At 34.8% G+C, this 23,240-nt stretch overlaps 1 protein-coding gene across 2 annotated transcripts in view; it reads left to right on the forward strand.

Annotated features, from left to right (window-relative positions):
* Window positions 1–23,240, forward strand: part of TRIO (trio Rho guanine nucleotide exchange factor) — a 485,555-nt gene that overhangs the window by 286,728 nt on the left and 175,587 nt on the right. For both annotated transcript variants that reach the window (XM_051969858.1, XM_051969859.1), the window contains one exon: window positions 7,582–7,773. In XM_051969858.1, the coding sequence (XP_051825818.1) occupies window positions 7,582–7,773 (192 nt within the window). The remainder of the gene's footprint in view (window positions 1–7,581; window positions 7,774–23,240) is intronic.

Below are 23,240 nucleotides of genomic sequence, written 5' to 3' on the forward strand. Positions count from 1 at the left end.
AGAATTTTCCACACTTGGAATTGAATGGAATCTGAACTCTCCTTTCAATCTCTTGTCCCCCAACAAAACAAAATAAATATTTAGATGGTGCAACAAAGATTAAGTTAAATTTTTTTTCAAAAGAAACAGGATCCATATAAAAAAAATTTTTTTTTTTTTGATTGAGGCAATTGGGGTTAAATGACTTGCCCAGGGTCACAGCCAAGAAGTGTTAAGTGTCTGAGACCAGTTTTGAACTCAGGTCTTCTTGACTTCAGGTCTGGTGCTCTACCTACTGCATTATCTAGCTGCTCCAGAATCCACATATTCTTAAAGTTTTAAGTGAAGATACGAACAGAAAGTGGGAGATTGAAGAAACTGGAGAGAAGAGATAATTGAGGAAGTTAGGTAAGAGGTTTGGTAGAAGCATCTGCCTCAAAAAATAAAGAGTGAGTGTCTTTGTCTCTGAATCTGATATGTAGATATGTATGTAAATATAGAAATACTTTATGGTCAAGACAAAAAGAAAAGTGAAAGGAGTTCATTATACTCATCCTTTGCAGTTTCCATTTCATTTTATACTTCACTATTACTTTGGATTTGGAGAGGTTATCTCTTGTTGATACTTCATTGACACTGTGGGATAATTTAGATCCTCTCAAGCTGAAAGCCAGATCATCTGGTTAGGGGTTTGGAGGATCAATAAAAAGTGCAAGTCTAAAACCATCAACAAGCATTTATTAAACTCTTACTGTGAGCCAGACACTGGGCTAAGTACCAGGAATACAAATTGAAGCATAAAAACCATCAGTCTCTGCCTTCAAAAGATTAACATTCTAATAGGGAAGGCTACATACACTTAAAAAGGAGTTCTAAGAAAGTAGAAGTTGGAAAAGATACCAGGTGTGGGGAGCATGATAGAGAAAATCTTCTGGAGATGTCAGCAATGTAGCCTCAAGAAGAATGAAGATATCTTTAGCCTTGCTTCTTTAAAGTGGAGGTTCTGGGAGGAGTTAGCCAATCAGAAAGTGGGATCTCAATGACAATATGGAATAGTCTAGGGGTGGAGGGATGTTCCAGGGTGAAGAGGTTGAACAGTTATTTGACTGACTGAATTCTTGATAAGTGAGTGGCAAGAAGATAGTGAGAAAGAAACATGATCAGTTCTGTGAATATCCAGTTATACTGTGCTTTTGTGTCTTACTTAAAGTTTCTCTTCTCTGGGCAAAACATGTTCAATTTTTTAAAAAAAAAAAAAATCTTAGTCTTTGTAGAGATAAAAATGTGTATCTTTATATATAAGTACTGGAAAATTTAGGTAAAATTGATTTATCATGTTATCCAAAAGTAGAACTTTTCAGTGCTTATATTTTGTATGTATGCAGATATACATATATACACATTTATTACATAAATGCTCACAAACACACACATACACACATATGTAGACACTTCAATTCTGCATTGGCATATTCAGTTGCCCATATTATTATATTGTTCCTATCATATCTAGTACATAGATACTCCAGTATTGAAAGATGAACCTTGGAATTAAATCTAGTTTTCTAGTGATTGATGGTCTATATTAGCATTTATAAAATGCTATCTGTAGAAACACAGAGACAAATATGAAACAATCCTTACCAACTAGGAGCTTCATTCAATCAAGAGAGGAGAAGCACATGTACTTTTAAAACTATCTACAAAAGGATAACTTGAGGAGATGGGATGTGCCAGCTGCTGGAAGAATCAGGAAAGGTCTTATGGGGAGGGGGAAGAGGGGGAATCAGGCAAGGTTTGAAGCCAAATTTTGAAAGGAATGAGGCTTTCTAAGAAGATACCATGAAGGGAAGTATAGGTTAATGGCAATGATAATGTTAGTATATATTGATATGATGCTTTGCAGTTTAGGAGTCTTTTTTCTCACAAAAATTCCATGAATATTCGTAAGTAGTATGCTTATTATTATTCTCATGGAGTAGCCAGGAAAACTGAAGCACAAATAAGTGATAAGTCTTGCCTTAATCTTACACATCTAGAAAGAGGCAGGCTCTAGGTCTTCTGACTTCAAATATACTGCCATTTCCTCTTTTTCTGTGGTAGTTTTTAATGGCAATACTTGGGTCACTATGATCTCCCATTTAATCTTCAAGTTAATTTGACATTTCCTATCATTTTTTATGTTAATCAGTTTCTATATTTTTCCCAATTACCTTCCAAAAACCAAAAAAAAGCTTTTGGATATTTTCTTTTAAAAAGCAAACAAATCTATCAAGCAGCAAAATAGAAGCTTGATAATATGTAATAGTCTAACAAGATTAAATGCTTCCTATGCTTACACTCAATTCTGATTGGCCACCCCTTATTATAGTATACTAGAAAGACAAATCAGAAATCACTTCAGTTTGCAAAAGGCCTAAAGTCAATCTTGGCTTTTGTCATTTAATTCCTTTATTTCTGAATTATATCAATTGAATCCCTATCTACTTAAAAAAAATTCTATGTAAGAACTCAATTTATTTTTAATTTTTTAAATGTTTGGTTTTATTATCAATTTTAAACATAAACATTTCAGTATGCAGAGAAGAACAAGAAAAGAGGATTCTGAATAAAACTTCTCAGAAACAGTTTAATTTTTTAAAATGTATTAAAACTGTTTCATAGGTATTCTTTTTTTCCTTATCTTTTCTTATCTCTATCACCACCTTTCAACTCCAGCCCTCCTCTGATCACCATCCCAAATCAAAGCCCTCAGTTGTAGCATATAATATAAAAAAGCAAAACAAATCAATACCTTAACTCTATCTAAAAATGTGTGTCTTATTCTCTGCACCCAACAGTGAAAGGAGGTGTGTTTCATTAAGAGTTTTCTTGAAAATCATGAGGGTCTAGTGAATTGATCCAGATTCTAGAGCCTTTCAAAGTGGCTTAATTTTACCATGTTGCTGTCACTATGTAAATTCCTTTAGGTGAAGAGGGGTGTGTGCAGTTGGGGTTAAATGACTTGCCCAGGATCACACAGGTAGTAAATATTCTTACTGAGGTTCTCCTAACTCCAGGCTAAACTAATTCTTAAAATAATGTGATTACAAAAGGATTCTTCATTTGCAAAAGGTGTTGTAATGTAGCTGAATCTGTCTCTTCCAAGTGCTAAGCTATGTAATCTTTGTGAAGGAGTAGTCCATAATAACACTGGTAGGAACTACCAGTAAAAAGTGCTAAGAAAGGAACAGACCAAAAGTGAGAATCCAGAAGCCACAGGAATTCAGTAGAGTTGGAATGGGTTTTGACAAGATTGCAATAAGTCAAGAGATTTTCTTTGTTCAGGGCTTCAACTGCCTGTCTGCCTGTCAAGCTGACTAATGAATATCAGCTGATACTCAAAAACTATTCAGGTAGAGTCTCCCTTATAAGAAGAAGCCCTGGACTGAGCCAGAAGGCTGGAATTCTGTGTTCTGACCAAAATATATAGTTAGCTTTGCTGCATACCATCACCCAGAACATGTGCTTTTTCCACGGCTTTGAACTCCTTTTCCACCTAAGTACAGTCTTCAAGTCTGAAATCACTCATCTTGCAAATGTATATCATTGTTCACAGCACAGATCAGGCAAGAGAATGGGAATGAATTAGTCCCCTAAATCCATCACCAAGATTTGAAAATAGTTCAAAGCACATGCCTTAATAATCCCATGATTTATACATCTTTCACATCTATTTCCTCTCCATTCAAGTAATCATAGCCCTGGTTCAGGCCTTCTTTACCTCCTGCTCAGACTATTTCAGAAGCCTTCTGATTATTCCCTCTGCCTCAAGTCTCTTCTCTGCTTCCATCCATCCTCCAGTCAGTCAGTAAATATTGATTAAACACATACTTATGTGCCAAGAACTGTGCTAAATGCTGAGCTTAGAAAGAAGTGCAAAAGCAATCCTTTTTTTTTTTTTTTTTTTTTTTTTTTTTTAAGGAGCTTAATAGAGGAGACAACATGCAAACAATCAAGTCAAACAAGACACATACAGACTTAAATTAGTGGTATTCTCAGAAGGTGGCACTACTTGGAAAGATTTTTTTCCCCCCCAGGATCATAGAGTATTTTTTTTTTAGCTTTTTATTTTCAAAATATATGTGTAGTTTTCAACATTCACAGTTACAAAATCTTGTGCTCCAAATTTTTTCTCCCTCCTTTCCCGCTCCCTTAGATGGCAAGTATTTCAATATATATTAAACATGTGCAATTCTTTTCTACGTATTTCCACAGTTATTATTCTGCACAAGAAAAATCAGATCAAAAGGAAACAAAGAGAAAAAACAAAAAAACAGCTTATCATTTTCATAGCATAGTAGTATTCCATCGCAGAAGAGGGGGAAAAAGGGGGGAAAAAAGAAATTTGCATAATAGCTTGTTATATATTTAAAAGGAATAGCAAATTGTACACAATAGATTTGTGGTGTCATATGCAATCATTTTCTTTTTACTATACTCTTATAGAAATATTTGTTTTATTCCATAAATTAAAAATAAAATAAATGTGAGTGGGTAAAAAAAGACTTCTTGCAGAAGATGAAATAGCTGAGCCTTGATGGGAGCCAGGAGGTAAAGGTGAGACCAGGGAAAATTTACCAGTGTAGTAAGAGGAACAGAAGGAAAAAGCACAGAATGTTTTATCAAAGCCAAACTTCACAGATTCAGAATAAGCCCTGACATGAAAAATATGACCTCCAAATAATCTTCTTACACCTTAGGCTCTGCCACATGCTCTGCAATCCAGGGACACTGGCTTCCTTGCTATTCTTTGAACAAGACAATGTGTCCCAGCTCTGAGCAGTCTTCTTGGCTGTCCCTCATTCTAGAACTTCCTTCTCTATGCCTTTTGGTTCATTTAATTTATCTTTAAAATCCCACTTGCAGGGAGACCCTCTTAGTCCTCCTCACTCTTAGCATCTTCTCTCTTTTGATTATCTCCAACTTACCTGTCGGTGTCTTGTTTGTTCATTGTTGTTTGCCTATTGACTTTCCCTTTAAACTCCTTGAGAGCACAAGCTGCCTTTTTTTTTGGGGGGGTATCCCCAGTATTTAGTATATTGCTCAGTTCTTTCAGTCATATTTGACTCTTTTTGACCCCATTTGGAATTTTCTTGGCAAAAATACTGGATTGGTTTGATAGATGAGAAATTGAGGCTCAGAGGGTTAGGAGGCTTGCCTAGAAACAATTTCAATTTAGAAAGATACGTCTTCCTAACTCCTGGCCTAGCATTCTATCCATTCACCACCTACCTGTCCTCTTCTGGCACACAGCAGGTATTTAATAAATACTTGTTTACTAACTGATTTGACTGACTGAGAAACAACAAGGAAGCCAAAGTTACTGGACTATAGAGTCTTTGTATCTGCAGCACCTGGCATTGTAATGAATATATTGCAGAACTACTTGTTAATTGTTGGGTTGTGGGCCAACAGCTTCATAGTGATATGTGAAAGACAGCCTACAATACACCCCTATTGTGTGGCTGACCCTTTAAAATCTGTTAAAATACCTTGTGTGCTGGTATGGATGAGAGAAACACAATTGTTACTGCCCATTGATATTAATACCTTAGTTTGTTTTTCTTTTTTCAAAGTTAACCACGAGGCTCCCAGTCACCAAACTCCTAAGAAATAAAGAGATGGCACTGGTCTGGTGTACATTGGAATTAAGATGGGGATAACTTGCCTCTCAGAGCAGCCTTGATAACAATTATACATGCATAACATATTATTCCAAACATTTGGGAATTAGTCAAGTTGCTAATCTTCCCTGTGCTGTAGAATAATTAATGTTCATTTAGCAGTGGAGCTATAGTTTGATAAATTTAGGGAGGTGTCTGTGAGTAAACTGCCTTTATTATTCCAAGTTAGCATCTTCTCTGTATATCCTTAGAGCAGGAGTTTTTAACCTGTGATGTTACTTAAAAAAAAAAAAATGTTGATAACTGTTTAAGTGTCATTGGTTTCCTTTGCAATCCCACATATTTGGTGCTGTGCAAATATTATTCTGCCAAAGGTAGCCATGGCATAAGCCCTGCCTTAAGAGAGTTGACTGGTGCACCAAGAGGTTAAGGATCCCAAAGCTAAATCCATCTCACATCCTTCATGAACCCTAGGAGTCCTTGACACTGACTAGCTCTTCAGCTATCACTCCACTAGTATGACTGTCAACAAATCTGTTACATTTTAATCAAAGTTCATGTAACCTTGTCTTGTGCTTTTAAATCTTATACAATGAAACATTTCTTATGTACCTAGAAGACATAACTCCAAAGAATCATCACAGATATTGCTGTCTTTCTCCTCAATAGTATCCTATTATTAGCAATTCTTGTGAAGCCAGATAGCCACTAGAACATTAATGCAAAATGAATGCTAACACTTCTCATCATTCTTTGTTAATTAGAAGGAAGGGGGGGCAGCCTGGAGAAAGGGAGAATCCCTAGGAAACTTGGAAACAAAGAGTGTGGAACTTCAGTGTGAATGTGCAACCTTATTTCTTTTAGTGTTGCTAAAGAGGATAATGCATATTTGCACTTCCCTTTTGCTTGGCTCTTTTCCCTAGTATTATCCACATCTGTGCTAAAGTATTACTTGACTAATTCTGCTCTAAGATACTCTTACTGAATATAAGAATAGCAAACAAACAAAAACAAACCTGGATTTCAGCTTTGCTTCTGTTCTCTTTGCTTCCCAATCAGAATTAACTTCTTAATTAGCCTGTAGTCTCTAAATCTGCACTCTGTTAAACTTTGTGTCTCCTTAACCAACTCATTAGTTTCAAAGTCCTGTCTCAACTGCTCCTCCCAGTGGACACTCACACTATTACTTTACTTCACCAGTAAGAGGCCCTCTTTGTGGTTATTTAATTTAAAAGACCTAATAACAAATTTCCAGTTTCTTAATAGTCACATGGAATAGGTTTTTAAAATGACTTTTCAAGTGTTTTAAAGCTTAATTTTTAGCTTTTCAAGAAATGGGGAAAAATAGTAATATTGTTGTTATAACTGTTCGGCCACAAAGAAAGGAAAAGTTCACTAAAACTTAAAATACATACATGAGAAACATAGGAACGGATATCTTTTGGGAACTTAACTGTCTCATCAGCACCTTGGGAATTACCGTAAAGATACATGGACCACCCAAAAAGAAGCACTTTATAACTGTTATGAAACTGGAAGAAAAAAAAGTGAAGTAGATATTTACTGTTCCTTCCTATATGTTAATAGCCAACTGTACAGTTGCAAGAAGGCATTTTATTCTTTGGTTTTTTAAGGGAACAGCTAAGCCAGTAGATTCTTTTTACTGCTCAATATGGAAGGACTTTGCCATAGGATCAGATACTTAGCTACTTAATGTTACAATAATGAAGAAGTTATTGATGAATTACTTTAGTGACTTACTACTTTAATGTTTCCAGTATTTCTTTTCTATTAGAATTACAGAAATATCAAAACCTGACTATTTGGATGCTCTTCTGTATGCTCTTCTGTATACTCTTCTTGTCCTCTGACTCCTGCTCTTATTAGTTTGTTTTTATTTACTTTTTTTTTTTTTTTTGCATGCTTTCTTATGCAGAACACATACACCAATGCTGATAAATTACTGGAAGCAGCTGAACAGCTAGCTCAGACTGGAGAATGTGACCCAGAAGAGATCTATCAAGCAGCCCATCAGCTTGAAGACCGGATCCAAGATTTTGTTCGTCGGGTTGAGCAGCGCAAGATCCTGTTAGACATGTCTGTTTCTTTCCACACACATGTAAAGGAGGTAAGGTTTTTGCAGCCCCGATATTTCTTACATAAATTTGTAACTGGATCAAAAAACCTTTCTAGGAGCAAATTTGGATCTTGTTGAAGTATAGTTTATGAAAGTAGATTAAGAGAGTGATTGTCTTTGAGTTGTAGGTTATGAAGGATTATCTGATTTGGTTTACTTCAGTTCTTATCACTTCTCATACTTACATGGAATCTTATAAGAGACCTCTAAGTTATTGTGGTGGGTTTTTTTTTGTTTTTTTGTTTTTAAATAAGAGTTTGAATCTTTGTCATGTGGTTGAAATCATCATTGCCTCCAGATTTTATCATACCAAATAGCTCCTCAGTCAAATGCAGACTAATATTAAAAGTATAAAGAGAGGCATCTAAGAAAATGTAGAGAAGTTAAGATTAACTTAGTGATATTAACTTGCCAACTTAGTATTTATTTTTTATATTTTTTCCCATAAATCTATTAGAACAGCAAAGGGAGACAGCTATTTAATATATTATTTAGCACATGACAAATTCTATATTTATGTTTTTCTGAGTCTTTATATAGAAGGCTTACTAGTTGCTTTGTGTTCATCAAAGAAAGATTTTATATTTTAATTTAATTCAATTTTTTTGGTTTCTTTTGGAGAGAAATAGTCTTAAAGGTTTTTCACATGGTGGTAGTTTAGGATTTATATTAGCTATGGAAGAGGAAAGGATATAGGTTTGACAATACTTTCAATTGCTATTTTCCAGGAAAAATGCTTTTCTATGGAATTTTCCCCCTTTCTAGGAGAATAGAGTATGAATAAGTTCCTTTTCAAAATAAAAATCAAATTTAGTGAAATTTTAGAATGCCAAGAATGAGTAACAGACAAAACAGAGGCTAACTGCCTCACTGTGTCACTTCCTGTGATTTCAGTCTTTGATAATTGTGAGGAATGGAAATTTTTCCTGCCTCATGAAAAGATCTATTGCATTATAATAGTATAATATAATATTTCAGGATTAAGAGATCAGGTTGTAAAATTTGTGCAGATTTGGGATGACAGTAACATTAGGAGAAATCATTTGGATAAGAGAGCAGACCTGGCCATTATTTTCCTAGGGACCATGTGACCTCTGGACTGGTTTCCTCATCTGTAAAATGAGAAAATGATTTTGATAATGAGAGCTGACATTCATATTATACTTTGAGCTTTTATCAAAATGCTTTAGCTACATTATCTTGTTTGACCCTCACATAACATTGTGAAATAAACACTACAAATATCTTATTATTCCCATTTATGTTAAAGAATCTAAAGCCCAATTTTTTCATCTGTAGGAAAAGAGGAGAATATTTTCAGAAATATAAGCTTTGGAACTAACTATAACAGTATCCTCCCAATTTTGAAATGGGTTGTGTTCTAAATTTCATTTTAAAATCACTTAAGTACTCACAAGATATTTTTCCTTTAAAGAAAATATCATGTTTGCTAGTGATGTTACCAGGTGAATAATAGCCAATTTGTCTATAAATCTGGGAAGTACTTTGCATTTGCAATAAAAAAGTAGAAAATATCAAAATATTAGCAATTGAACAAAATTTTAAACTAGTGATCTTTTATTCTAAATCTGTGATCTTTCAAAAAACTTTCAGAAGTTTTTTTAAAAAAGCTTTGTCTTAATAGCTGAGACATGAGAAAGAATAAAAGCAATTTCAGAGAAGAATGGGGAAGTAGATGGAAACTTTTGAGGAGATGCCTAAGGGTATTTCTATAAACTTTCAAAAGTTTCAGAGATTATGGGACTGGTTCCTCATTATTTCTAATTTCACTTCAAAACTTTGCCTTTTTTTTTTTGTAACCAGAAATATCAATATTCTTTGCAATATTAATGTTTATCAGGCGTGGCTAAAGGAGTTTCTTTGAAGAATAGAAATGGAAAAAGTAACTAACAAGCGAGGTAGTGGGAGAAAAAAGAAGCTCATTGTAAATAGGGTGTGTGTATGAAAAATTACTAGCAAGGAAAATGAGCTCTAAGAGCATGGCTGCTTTATAACTGTCACCAATGGATTGTAATTAAGGGAAGTTTGTTTTTTGTTTTTTTTTTTAATCAAGGCCCCAATTTGGAAACTACCTTTAGTGATACAAATCATCACCTTTTCTGAAATTTTTATTCTTGGAGAATCATTTGCAATACTTAGTGATTAGATGGCTTGTTTGTGTTCTCCAACTTAGTATAGGTTAAAGGCAGAATTTGTATCCAAATCCCCCCACATTTTAAAAGCCCTCTGTTGTCAGTCCTGGAATCAGGAAGATTCATCTTCCTGAGTTTAAATATAGTCTCGTATACTCAGGGCAAAGCACTTAACACTATTTGCCTCACTTTCTCATCTGTAAAATGAACTAAAGAAGGGAATGGTAAACCATTCCAGTGTCTTTGCCAAGAAAATCCTAAATGAAGTCATGAAAAATCAAACATCACTGAAATGATTGCAACAACTCTCTAGAAAATGAGGAAGAAATTGGCAGACAGTTCTTCATGCTAACTTATAGGGGACACCATTAGACAAGGACACATAGGGGAAGAAACAAGGGAGTAGTAGAAAGGATGATGGAGTCATAGTCTAAAAAGATCTGCTATCTATGTTGGTAATTTTGGATAAGGTACTTAATCTCTCTATGTTTCATTTGGCTCAGCTATAAAATGAGGATGTTAGACTGAGTAATTTTTAAGCTCCCTTCTAACTATCATGTTCTGTGATTGCTGACTAGAGCAAGTTGGGGGAAAGTAATTGAATAAATACCTTCAGAATAGATGGTAAAGAGAGACAATGGAAAATTAATTAAACATTCCTCACTTAACAGACGAACTTTGTGCCAAGAATTATACTAGGCACTGGGGAGAACCACTACAAAAATGAAATAGCCCCTATCTTCATGGAATTAGCTTTCTATCTAAGGAAATAAGATGCACAAATATAAGTCAAGGAAAAAAAATACAATTTTATGGGACAGGGCACTAGCACTTGGGGGAATCAGGAAAGGAAGATCTCCTTATGGTCTTATCATGGGATCCAATCTAACCATACTTGCCTCATATGTATATATACCTTTACCTACTCTATAGTTTGGCCAAAAAGCACTATTAGTTGTTCCACAAATTGTCATCTCCCACCACCATATTTTTGTGTAGGCTGTGTCCTTGTGTCTGGAATATATTTTTTGAATATCTGTCTATTGAAATTCTTCTTAGCTTTCAGAGTTCTGCTCAAATACTGTGTCCTGCATGAAACGTTTCCTGATTCTCCTGCAATGAAAATACTGTCTCTATTCTCAGCTTTTCCCTGAATCCTTCCCTGAATCTCTCCTTTGACTTCATCATGCTCAACCATAGATTATAATACTTTCTGGATAGTTTTTAAGTCCTTTATTAGAATGCAAAGTTGTCAAAGGCAATAGCATTTTTTTTCATCCTGATGGACAAGTACAGTGTCTTTTACAAAAACTGCCCTTCCTATGTTTACTGAGTTGTTTTTAACAGAGATAAATTAATAGTAGAAATAATGACAATACTTACATTTGGGGGTTATTGAAAGAAAAAAGCATTATATAATTTGAGCCTCGAAAAACAACTTAAATGAGGTATATTATTATCCCCATTTAATGGATGAGGAAACTGAGGTTCCAAGAAATCTATTTTAAATTCAAGCAACTAATAAATAGTAAGACAGGAACTTAAGCTCAGGTTTCTGACCCCATGTCTTGTACTTGTCTTACTACTTCAGCCTGGCATTTAATTCTGTCAGAATGAATCATTACCATCATGTCACTTCTTAATGTTAATTCCACTTACTTTTTTGACCTTATCAAAAGAAAAAAGAAAGGAAAACTTTGTGTGTGTGTATATGTGTGTTTTAAAGAAACTATTCCATCATAGCTAAGTTTATGTTCATTTGTCTTCACAATAGCAATATTTTTCCAATGTAGGTTTATCTCTGATGCCAAAGTCTTCTGATTTGCAAACTATCTTAACTATGTCAACATATATTAGGAAAGCAGTTTTAAATGAAGTTAGATTTAATTTCAATTGACTTTTAAATTTTAGAAACCAATAGTCAGGTGACTGGTGTAATTTTTTTAAAAGTCCAATAGTATATCCTGAAATTGCCTTGAGCCTTGAACCTGCCTTTAAAGTTTAAGTATTCTCCATGCTTATCCCGCTCCTCTTTAGATTTCTTATATTTACTTGTGTTGGAATCCTCTAGTTCATTCTGTTATTTTATGTGGCTCTCTGGCACTTCAGAGTTATCAGAGTTCCAAGAAATGGTCCTTTTGGTCAGAGTGATGGCCAAGTAAGAATTCATAAATAAAATGGAGAAGAGTTGACACGTGAAATTTACAAAAGGACAAATTTATTTTTACAGTGCAAAAATTTAGGTAAGTTTACCCAGGTGCTTTGGAATGTTGCCTGTTTATTCCCCCAGATACTATTTGGCTCCTTGTTAGAGACAGTCGGTCTTTAGTTATTTATTTTCCCTGATACCCAAAGGTTTAAAAAAAAAAAAAAGTTTATTTACATAAAGCTTTTATTACCATAGAAATCTCTATAGTGGGGACTCCAGGGGGGTGTTTGTGCAGGAAGGCAAACATTTCTTTGTATTTTTTTTTGGTAAGCAAAAGTTGGTTGTTTTTTTTTTTTTTTTTTTTTTTTTTTTTTTTTTTTTTTTAAAGCACATCTTTCAGGAACCATCTTTTTAACTCATATTGCAAAGCTGTTACCCTAATTAGTTTAATAGGAAATTTAAAAGTGAAGTGATGTACAATGGAAGCAAAAAAGCTAATTAAATGTGCTTTCACCATGATATCATTAAAGACAGACAATGGAAAAGTAGACCAGTTGAAAAATGTGGACCAGTTCCTCCTGGACAGAGCATATAATTTAAAATCGAGGATATGAAGCTAGAAAATGCAGGTTTGCCTTGTTTCAGCTACACTAGCATTTGGAGCCCCATAGAGTTAAGTGCCAAAGGCTTCCTCACCCAGACTATTACAGAAATTAGCCTCAGCTCCCAACTGTTTGGGGTATGGTTTCGTTTGTTCCATTGCTCCCTTCCTTCAGATAAAGAACTCCCTCATGTTTCCAGTAGCCAGTTCTCAGATGATCCTGCAGTGTTGATACTATAAAACTACAAAGATAGATGAAATACAGAAAATATACTAAGGCCTGCTCAACAACTCCTTTTTCTCTCTGGTAAAGTAGAAGTATGCATGGCCAGAACACAATTAAAATATGATTAAGAAATATTTAACAAGATAAATGAACAGTAGAATATTGAATTCATTTATTTATAATGTTATTTGTGTCACTTTGGCTAAATCACTTAACCCTGTGTGCCTCAGTTTCTTCATTTGTGAAATGGGCTGGAGGAGAAAATGTCACACCATTCCTGTATCTTTGCCAAGAAAACCCCAAATGGAGTCATAAAGAGTCAGATAGAACTAAAAGAACTATTTCAGTTTTTCTTTTCCTTCCTTCTTGATCTGATTTTTTTTTGTGTGTGCAGAAGATAACTATATAAATATGTATACATATATTGGATTTAACATGTATTTCATCATATTTAACATGTATTGTACTACCTGCCAGCTAGGGGAAGGGGCGGGAGGAAAGAGGGGAAAATTTGGAGCAAAAGATTTTGCAAGGGTCAGTGTTGGAAAAATTACCCATGCATATGCTTTGTAAATAAATTAATTAATTAAAAAAAGAACTAAAGACAAAAAATGTTAGTGTGGTTTTCTAAGGAAAACTTTTCCAATATTGATTTAAAGTATTTTTATTCTTCTTATTCATAAAAAATAATAATAATAACATTGGTATTCTTATTGCTGGATTATTAAGAGAAGAATTTTCACATGGAGTATATCCAATTGAGAAAGAATAAGCTAAGAGCATATGAATGAGTCTAGATGGAGAGAGAGAGTTCTAGATTGGGAAGAATTGTATACTGGATAGAATCTAGAAGCTCTGGATTCAGGTCCCACTTATGAATCTTCTCTGTGCCTCAGTTTTTTTTTTTTTTAATCTGCAAAATTAATTGGTTGGCTTCAAAAAAAATCCCAGCAATGGAGAATGCCCTATTCTTAATTAATTAATTAAGGATGTGTGTGTGTGTGTGTGTGTGTGTGTGTGTGTGTTGTGTGTGTGTGTGTGTTTTGCAAGTAGTTTGCATTTTTAAATTAGTCAAATATGGCTATAATGTTTTTTGCATATTGGGATTTTCATCATTTGTATTTTACCACTTCTGTCTCTTACTATCCATTTTCAACTCTGTTACTATGTTTTTATCAGAGTTACTCTATTCTGCATTCTTTCAAATATATCCTCTTCATTTATCTTTTCTTCTCTTTGTTTTTCTTTTGGATTTCTCATTTCATGCTCTTGATTTCTTTTTCTGGTGTGGTTCATAATATCTTTCTTTTTCTTGTCCCTTTCTTATATTTAAGGATTTGGCATATGAGTGAGAGTGCTGAGCCTAAAGGCAGATTGATTCATCTTCTGAGTTCAAATATGGCTTCAGATATTTACTAGTTGTGGAGTTCTAAGCAAGCCACAAGTTTCTTGTTTGCCTCATTTGCTCATCTGTAAAATGAGCTGGAAAAAGAAATGACAAACCACTCTAGTATGTTTGCCAAGAAAATCCCAAATGGGATAATAAAGAATCAGAAATGACTGAACAATAAACGTATTTTATTTTGCTTAATTTAGTCCTATACTAAAAGAATGTTACAGAGAGATACCTACCCATCTATCTTCCACCTCAGTCTATGTTCCTTTGTTTCCTATTTCTTTCACACCTTTATAATGATGTGCATACAGGAAAAATATATACCTCTCTTTTGATGAGTGAATGAAGTTGGATCCTGTTTTAGATGCTTATTATGTGGCAAGAATTGTGCTAAGCAGTGGAGAGAATAATTGTAAACATGAGACCTGCTTCAGGAACTTACTCTAATATGGGAAACAATGTATAAAATGATAGCTCAGTTGCAGTGTGGATGGAAGGACCCCAGATGTCCCTTGGTTGACATGAATGAATATTTGCTCTGAATTACACCATCTCTTTCCTGTCTAAAATAGGACAATACCCAGGGGGATTCCTTTCTGTGTTTTTCTATTGTCTATCTCTCTACTCATTCCATTTTTTCCCCCTCTCCCTTCTATTTATTACTTTTCTCTGCCTTTCTCTTTCTGCCCATTCTCTTTTTTCTCTTCTTACATGGATCTATTTGGTCCACATCAAGGAGTGTCAGATGCTTTTAATAGATAGGGTCTTCATCTGCAATAAACATTATACCTTTAGTTACAGAGATATACTATTAACAAACTAAGCAATTAATCAAAGAATGTCCTGATTTAAAAACTGTATCTAATCTTATGATATAAATAATAATATCTATTAATATTCTCTGTAGCCTATATCTTTGTGGTCCATTTACTGGAAAGCAGTAAAATGAAATTCATATTCAAGTGTGTGTTTTGGGTCATTGGGAAAATAGTATTTGATGTGCTGGCCATCTGCATTGTAAAATACAGGATTTGTAGCTAGTGAAATAAAGCTTTGTTTTAATACAAATTTGTTCACCAGTAGCTGCGTGATTTTCCAGCCTTTAAGTTGTCAGGGTTTGATTAGATTGCAAAATGCTGAAGCAAAGATCTTTTTTCTCCTGGTTGTAGTGTTCATACTTAACAGTAAATACTTGGTTTTTAAAAAAAAAATAGAAATCAAAAAATAGTAAATTTATAGGTAAAACAATTAAGAACCACACCTGCCTTGTTTTAGTCAAGTTGAGAATTGAGGGTTTTTGTTGTTGTTTTTTTTTAATCTCTGTGTTGTTATTTATAAATTTCTCAAATGGGCTCACAAATTTAAACCTTTTGGCTATATGCTTCTCTGATATGGTTTCCTATGTTTGTATTTCCTGAATTTGCATGCAAATTACTGTCACTGGCTAATGAAGCATGATTTCATCAAGAACAGGGCATGCCAGAGTAATCCCATTTCCTTTTTTTGAGAAGGTTGCAAGACTTGTCAGTCAAGAAACTGCCATAGTTATAGTTTACCTAGATGTTAGCAAAGCACTGACATAGTCTTTTATGTTATTCTGGGAAAGTAATGGAACAATGTTGGCCAAGATAAGAATGCAATTAGAAACATATGGAAATGGTTGGCAGGACCCAAAGAATATTCATTAATAGTTCATTGGCAACTTGAAGGCAAAGCAGTGAAAAGGACACTCGATTCTGCATCAATTTGAATCCTGGCTTTGCCACTTACTACCCTGTGTGACCATGGGCAAGTAACAATCTCACTGAATCTTAGTTCCCTTTGTGCAAAATTAGGAAGTTGATGTAGATGGGTGTATTTCATGGTTCCTTTCAGCCCAGCCTGTGATCCTGCATAGACTCTAGTGAAATGTTTCAATGATTTGTGTTACCTAACCATTCTTATCAATGACTTAAATAAAGACATAGATGGCACGCTGCCCAAATTTGTAGATGACACCAAGCTGGAAAAGATATTTAACTCAGAGAATGATAGAGTGTGACACTGAAAAAATTCAAAAGACATAGGTTCTGGATAATTTAATTATTCTTTTAATAAAGCTAGTAGGTTTATTCATAAAAAGAGATCCCCAAATGCCAGAGACTTTTACGGAGGGCTCAGAGTTTATATGCCCTTGGCAAGTATTCCTGGGAGTGACAAAAAATTCCCATTGGAGCTGGAGCTGGAGATGGGAATAGGCTATGTTATATTGAGAGTTGAGGGGATGGGGGGGGGAGGATTCTGTGACTTGAATTATCTAAATCTTGATGAAAGATCTATCAATTTCCATATCACTGGAGAATCCACATTTTCCCTGGGTAAACACAAGGAGCAGGCATCCTCCCATTAGCCCAAAGTTAGAATTTCTGTTACTTTCTTTTGATTAGATCTTTAGTCTTGAACAAGATTTCCCCCACTGGTTGATTTCTGGATGAGGAAGTAGAAAAGGGGAAAAATCTTGGTCCTGATTGAATAATTCATTGTTAAGTACAAAGAAGAAATAATGATTTCCCTTAAGAGTCAGTCAACAAGCACTTACTACTTGCTTTTCATACACATGTTGGGACTGCTAGGTTTTACAATGGAATAGAGTGCAGGACATAGAGTGAGAAAGAGTAAATTATCTGAGTTCAAATCCCACCATAGACATTAGCAATATGACCTAGGCAAGTTATTTAACCCTTTTTTTTCTCAGTTTCCTCATCTGTAAAATGAGGTGGAAAAGGAAATGTCAAACTATTCCATTATTTTTGCCTCCCCCCCCCAAAAAAAAAAAACAATACACACACAAAACGCAAATGGAATTATGACAAATCAGACAAGATTGAAAAACTGAACATCAAACATATTGTGTGCCAGATACTCTGTTATAGTCCTAGTACTTAACTTGTAAAAAAGATGGAACAATTGGGCTAGACAACAATGCAATTAAAAGCATATATATTTTCAGGACCCAAAGAATATTCATTAATAGTTCATTGCTAACTTAAAGGCATTGGGTATTGATCTCCAAGATTTAAACAGGCTAGAGTATTTTTCTGAATCAAGATAAATATAAAGTTTTACACTTGCTCAGGAAATATATTTAACTATTTAGCACAAGATGGATGAAATATAGCAAGGTAACAACCTGTTCAAAACAAAATAAAGTGAAACTTTTGGATTTTAGTAGAATGCAAGCTTTCACCATGAGCCACCAATGAATGAATGAATGAATGAATGAATGAATATTTATTTCATGCTTCTTATATGCCAAGCACAGGGCTTATCCCCAAACCCTAGGGATTAAAAATAGAAAATTTAAAAAGCAATCCCTTCTTTCAAAGAGCTCACACTCTCATTGGAGAAACAATGTCATAGATAGTTGCCAAAAAAGTTAATTTATTCTTGAGGTTACATTAAGAGAAGCATAGTGTCCAGTATGACAAGGTAATAGAATCTCTTTGCTTTTATAAAACAATAAGCGAGCTATTGTTTTCAGTTCCATTTTCCCACAATTTGGGAAGATTTTGCTAATATTAAATATATAATAAATGCTAATTTTTGCTAATAACTTACTTATAAAACAGCTAGAGTAGTGAAGGGACTTGAGTTAACTCTGGTCAGTCCTTACATAGTGTTTTGTTTGGTTTTAGAACAAAGTGACAACTTGTAGGTCATTCAGCATTTAACAGAAGGAGATTTGCCCAGCCATAACAGAAGGATAGCCAACAAGGATTAGGGACACCTAGAGTTGATTCAGCCAAATGAAGTTTCCTTCCCTGAGTTGCCCATCACTTTCCATTAGTCAGGCATTAGAGAGAGCACCCGGAATTTTTGTGGCTTTTTTGTATTAGGCAAAGAGGAAGTCTTTAGTCCCTGGAGTGTCCAGGTCTCAAGAATGGTCACAATAATATTTTGGGGAAAACTAGCCTAATATGGGAAGAAAGACTTAGAATGTTGCTCTCAATTTACAAGTTAATTTCATAATAGGAGTGCATGTTTAGCCTAGAGAAGAGAAGGACATGATAGCTACTGTACAGAAGCAGTCAAATGGTCCAACAGAAGAAACACTTGGAGGCAGGACGACCTGAGTCTGAATCTTGCTTGTACACTTACTGGCTGTTTGACCCAGGGAAAGACATTTAACCTCTCTCAGCTGAGTTTTCTCATCTATAAATTGAAAACTTTGGACTTAGTGGCCTCAAAGTTCCCTTTCATCTCCATGGTATTTGATGAACTCTTCCTATTAGATTTGATCTATGGACATCAGAAGAAAAATGAGGACAAATGAAATTGGAGTATTCAGACCAAGGCAAAACCACCTGCTAATTAGAGCTGTCCAGAAGCAGGATGAACTGCCTCGGATGATAAGGGAGTCGCTCTCTCTAGAGGTGTTCAGCTATTACTTGCATTAGAAGTCTCCAAGTTCACTGGCAATTCTGAGATTCTGGACAAATACTGTCCAGACAAGTAAAATTGATGTGAAAACTAAAAGATTAGGTTTCCAGAGGATTTTGGGACAAGCAGTTTTTTGTTGTTTCCCCAAAGTTGTATGAATGCTTGTGTTTTTGAGAAGGGGGTTGTCATTAAAATTCCCAGAATGTTTAGAGCAGTCAAGACAGTACCTTTTCCTACTGGGACTCCCTGGCAGCAAAGGGAAATTTTAGAAAAGTTATAGTTGTGGCAACCATCTTAAAGAACACTCCCAAGAAAGCCCTTCTCATAGGGAAATTCCTGTGTCATCCTGTACACTTCTAAGAGATTGTATGTTTTGTGAAGTCAGACTTGATGGCATTTTTCCTATCAGAAAATTACATTTCTTATAAATTAAGCAATTTAAAATTTTATTATTCTAAGTCAAGGGAATGTTCCCCAGCTTCTGGCAGGTGGCTTCAGCTTATAGATATGAAATAGACAAATGAGAAATTAACCTTAATTAAATGGAAATGTAACTATATTATAAATTTTTTAAATGATATAACATAAATTTTAAAATCTATTGCTCATCTCATACTGGAGGTCCTGTTTTTGTAATAAGTTCTGTAACCTGTAGGGGAACTCATGAGAAACTTAAAAGCAGATGCCTCTTATTAAGATTATTGAAATGCCTGAAGAAATGGTTTTAAGAAGTGGGGGGGTGAAGAATTATATAAAGAGATTCTATAAAACCAAAGGGTTTTGGGGTGTGCTCCAGGCTGGAAAAAAGAAAAACCATTACATACAACAACCAGTAGTTGTTGGAAAAGAAAAAGCAGCAGACATGCTTGTTGTGTAGCAAATGGGGTGAAGGATGAGTGACAAGGAGCAATCATTTCTGAGCCTGCAGCCTGTGCACCAAAAGTAGAATCTACAGCTATTAGTCAAAATCCGAACCTGACATTCACTTTGTAACAAAGATTGCAAACCATTTACCTCCCTCTCTGGTCACTTGAATAACAAGCTTTACAAATGATGCATGAGTATTCCAAATGTAATAAAGTGAATTTCACTAGAAGTTATTTCTGAGTTTAGTATTGGGATATAAGACTACACCTTCCGTGTGGTATTTGCCAGTGTGATAGTAAAATAAATGTTTGGTTGGTCTGTCTCTTTGTCTCTGTCTATACACATACACACACATATACACTCTCTCTCTCTCTCTCTCTCTCTCTCTCTCTCTCTCTCTCTCTCTCTCTCTCTCTTTCTCCCTCTTTGTTTGTCTCTCTCTCTCTCTCTCTCTCTCTCTCTCTCTCTCTCTCTCTCTCACACACACACACACACACACACACACACACACTCAAACCCTTACTGTCTGTAATTTTGATCTTAACATTCTAGATTACTGAATCTTATCTATAATCTTGCTCTTGTTAACAAGTAAGTAATTTGTGAATAGTAATGTTGAGATAAATTAGACATGGTGGATTGGAAGGAGAAAATCTTTTATCTGCTTTTAATAAAAAGTACAAAAGCTTGCTCATCTGAATTGTCTGGTAATGTGGTATTTAATATTTCTCTTTTTCTTGCTCATCTTAAAAATCTTGATTAGATTTTTTTCTATCCCCGTCCATTTTGAGATTGTCCTATATACTAGAAGAAGAGCAAGATCAAATTAGGAATATTGTTGGTACCACAGAAGTTTGAATGATCAAAGAAAATACTTTCTATTTTCAAATGAAGGAAAAATCAACCTGATCTCATCTTTACTTGTTCCACTTCATTTTACATTTTTAGGCCCTGGATTATTAGACGTTCTTTTGAAATTTTTAGGTCATTTGAGGGAACCAGGTGGTGACATTGAGGACTTGGCCAGGATTTGTTTCTGGAATTGTTTCAGTGGCCTTGCATTGGGTTTTGTTCATCAGTTTCCCAGCAGCTGCTTAGGTTTCCCAGAAAAGATCATTCATTTTTGAATCTCACTGATTCTTGCTGAGTTAAGTAAAGAAGTTTTCCTTCTTAGCCTCTACAAATATGCAAAGTGTACTGGGACAGGCTTTTGTTATTTTATTTAATGCCTGGGAACCTTCCATTTTATTTAAAAGACATAAAAATAACATCCCCTCCAACCACCTGTAGCTTTTTGTCTTGGGACTTCAATCTCATTTTGTTTTTTGCATCTAAAAGTTGATTCTTCAGAATTGTTTCCTTTATACTACATTCAATTCTTAGTTATCCATGGTAATAGTAAAAGAAAGTAGTGAACCATGAATCTTCTGTACCCATGGTAATGTTAGATTGAGAAAAGTGGAAATGAAGGGGATGGGGGATCAAAGATCATGGCCATGTAAGGACTCTCTGCTTTTTCCTCCAACAGAAAGTTGGGCTTCCACTGAATCCCTTTACTTTTTCCATCTCTTCCTAATCTGTGGCTAGACCAGCACCATCCTTTTATCCCCTTTAGACAAGTCTAGAAGATTATCGTGAGTATGATGAAACTGAGCTAAGGTTTCAATAAATGGTAGGAATAAGATGATCAATAAATCACCTTATGTTTAGATTGAACAATTTTCAAAGCCTTTTTGCAAATATTCCCACAATAGAGCCTCTTGGGAGCACTGAGAATTCAGGTTGGTAGATAGTCTGTGTGTTCCAAAGAGTAGGAAATTTCACAAAGGCTTTAAAGGTGGAATAGGTTTTAAATCTCCCGACTTCTTTAAACATTATATTGACTTACTGTCTATTATTATGTATACAGTATATATCTACTGTTGTCACTCAAATCTTAAAGTTATATCTTCCCAATTATTCCTTTTATCTTTTTGATCCCAAGTAAAAATTATCATTATTATATTATTATTTTGCAACCGAGGCAATTGGGTTAAGTGACTTACCCAGGGTCACACAGCTAGGAAGTATTAAGTGTCTGAGACCAGATTTGAACTCAGGTCCTCCTGACTTCGGGGCTGGTCCTCTATCTACTTGCCACCTAGCTGCCCCAGAAATTATGTTAATAGTACAATATATACTCAGCTGTTTGTAGCATAAGAACTTTTTTTTCCCCATGGTATTATAATATTTTGGAGTCATACTATATGACTAGATGGTGGTATGCAATCTTGTTATTTAACTTCATAAAGTGATTAGATTGGCTAATTTCATAGCTTTAATCTTTGAGTTATTTAGTCTATTTCAAGTTAAAATTATACTTTACTTAATAAGCCAATATTTTTACAAGCCCTATTATGTGCTAGGTGACACAGTGGATAGAGCACTGAGGCAAACAGAGGAAAAGTAATTTTGCCCAGAAGCCCACAACTTGGTGTCTAAGGTCACATTTGAACTCGGATCTTCCTTATTCTGGGACCAGCAATCTGTTCTCTATATCAAAAGACATAATACCACTCTCTGTGCTTTTCATTTAAGGTGATATCACCTCTGTGATGGCCCTGAATTTGTTTGGCCAAAGCTGTTCTTCACTGACTTCTAGATTTGCTTTTCCCACATTCTTCCACATTGCCTGTGTCTGCAAACTCTAACCCTAATCAGGAAATGACTATCCATTGCTCTGAAGTGTAGACATATTTTACTGTCACCTAAAGCAAGGCTCTTTGGTTCCTGCAATCTGAAACTAGGAATGACTCTTATCTAAACCCAAAAGGTACTATCCCCAAGTTTCAACACTTTTACTTCTCTTACCCCTTCAGAAAATAGATCCTCTCCTTGGCTCTTGATATGTCTGGTTATCTCAACTATTCCACTGGCCAGATATTTCAGCCAGTCAGTCTTTCTTCTGTAACATTTAAGCCTCCTTCCCTTGTGACTCAGGAATACTTCTCCCACAACTTTTCTTCTATAAGCTTCCAACATGACTTCTATCTAGGTCACTTTCTCATTCCTCCTAAATTTACAAAGTTTCATTGGCTGTTAGATCCCACTAGCAATAAAACTAGTCAAATGGTTATACTAGAAGGCAAATGTTTTCCACCTAGTTTTTAACTAGAAATTCAGTCATTTCCTTCCACTCAGAATTATGACTGGCTTTCTCCCAGGTCCACATGGGTGAAATGCCATATAATAATTTCAGTAAGTAAATTACCATTACATATATATTATTACTTATATATACATGTACATTGTTACATATGTATACACAGATTGTTAAATATGTACACATATAGATTGATAGATTCACAATTGTTATATATATTATAAATAATCTTTCACACAAACTTACCCCTGTTATGGGGCAAGATGATTTCATTAATACTGTTTTTTTGTTTTGTTTTTCAATCAGAAGTTTTTTTTTTAAGTTTATAGCTTCTTTCTTTATACCATATTCTTTGAATGTTGATTGATGTCAGTAATTCCTCTCTTAAAACTACAGAATATACAGATATTTATTTGGTTTTAATTTGCAGGTTTCCATCTTACCTGCATTTTTTCCTCAAAAGACTAGACCTTTCTTTTAATATTGATGCTTTTTGTTTTTTAAA

This window comes from Antechinus flavipes, chromosome 1, assembly GCF_016432865.1.
Source record: "Antechinus flavipes isolate AdamAnt ecotype Samford, QLD, Australia chromosome 1, AdamAnt_v2, whole genome shotgun sequence".
Lineage (NCBI taxonomy): Eukaryota > Metazoa > Chordata > Mammalia > Dasyuromorphia > Dasyuridae > Antechinus > Antechinus flavipes.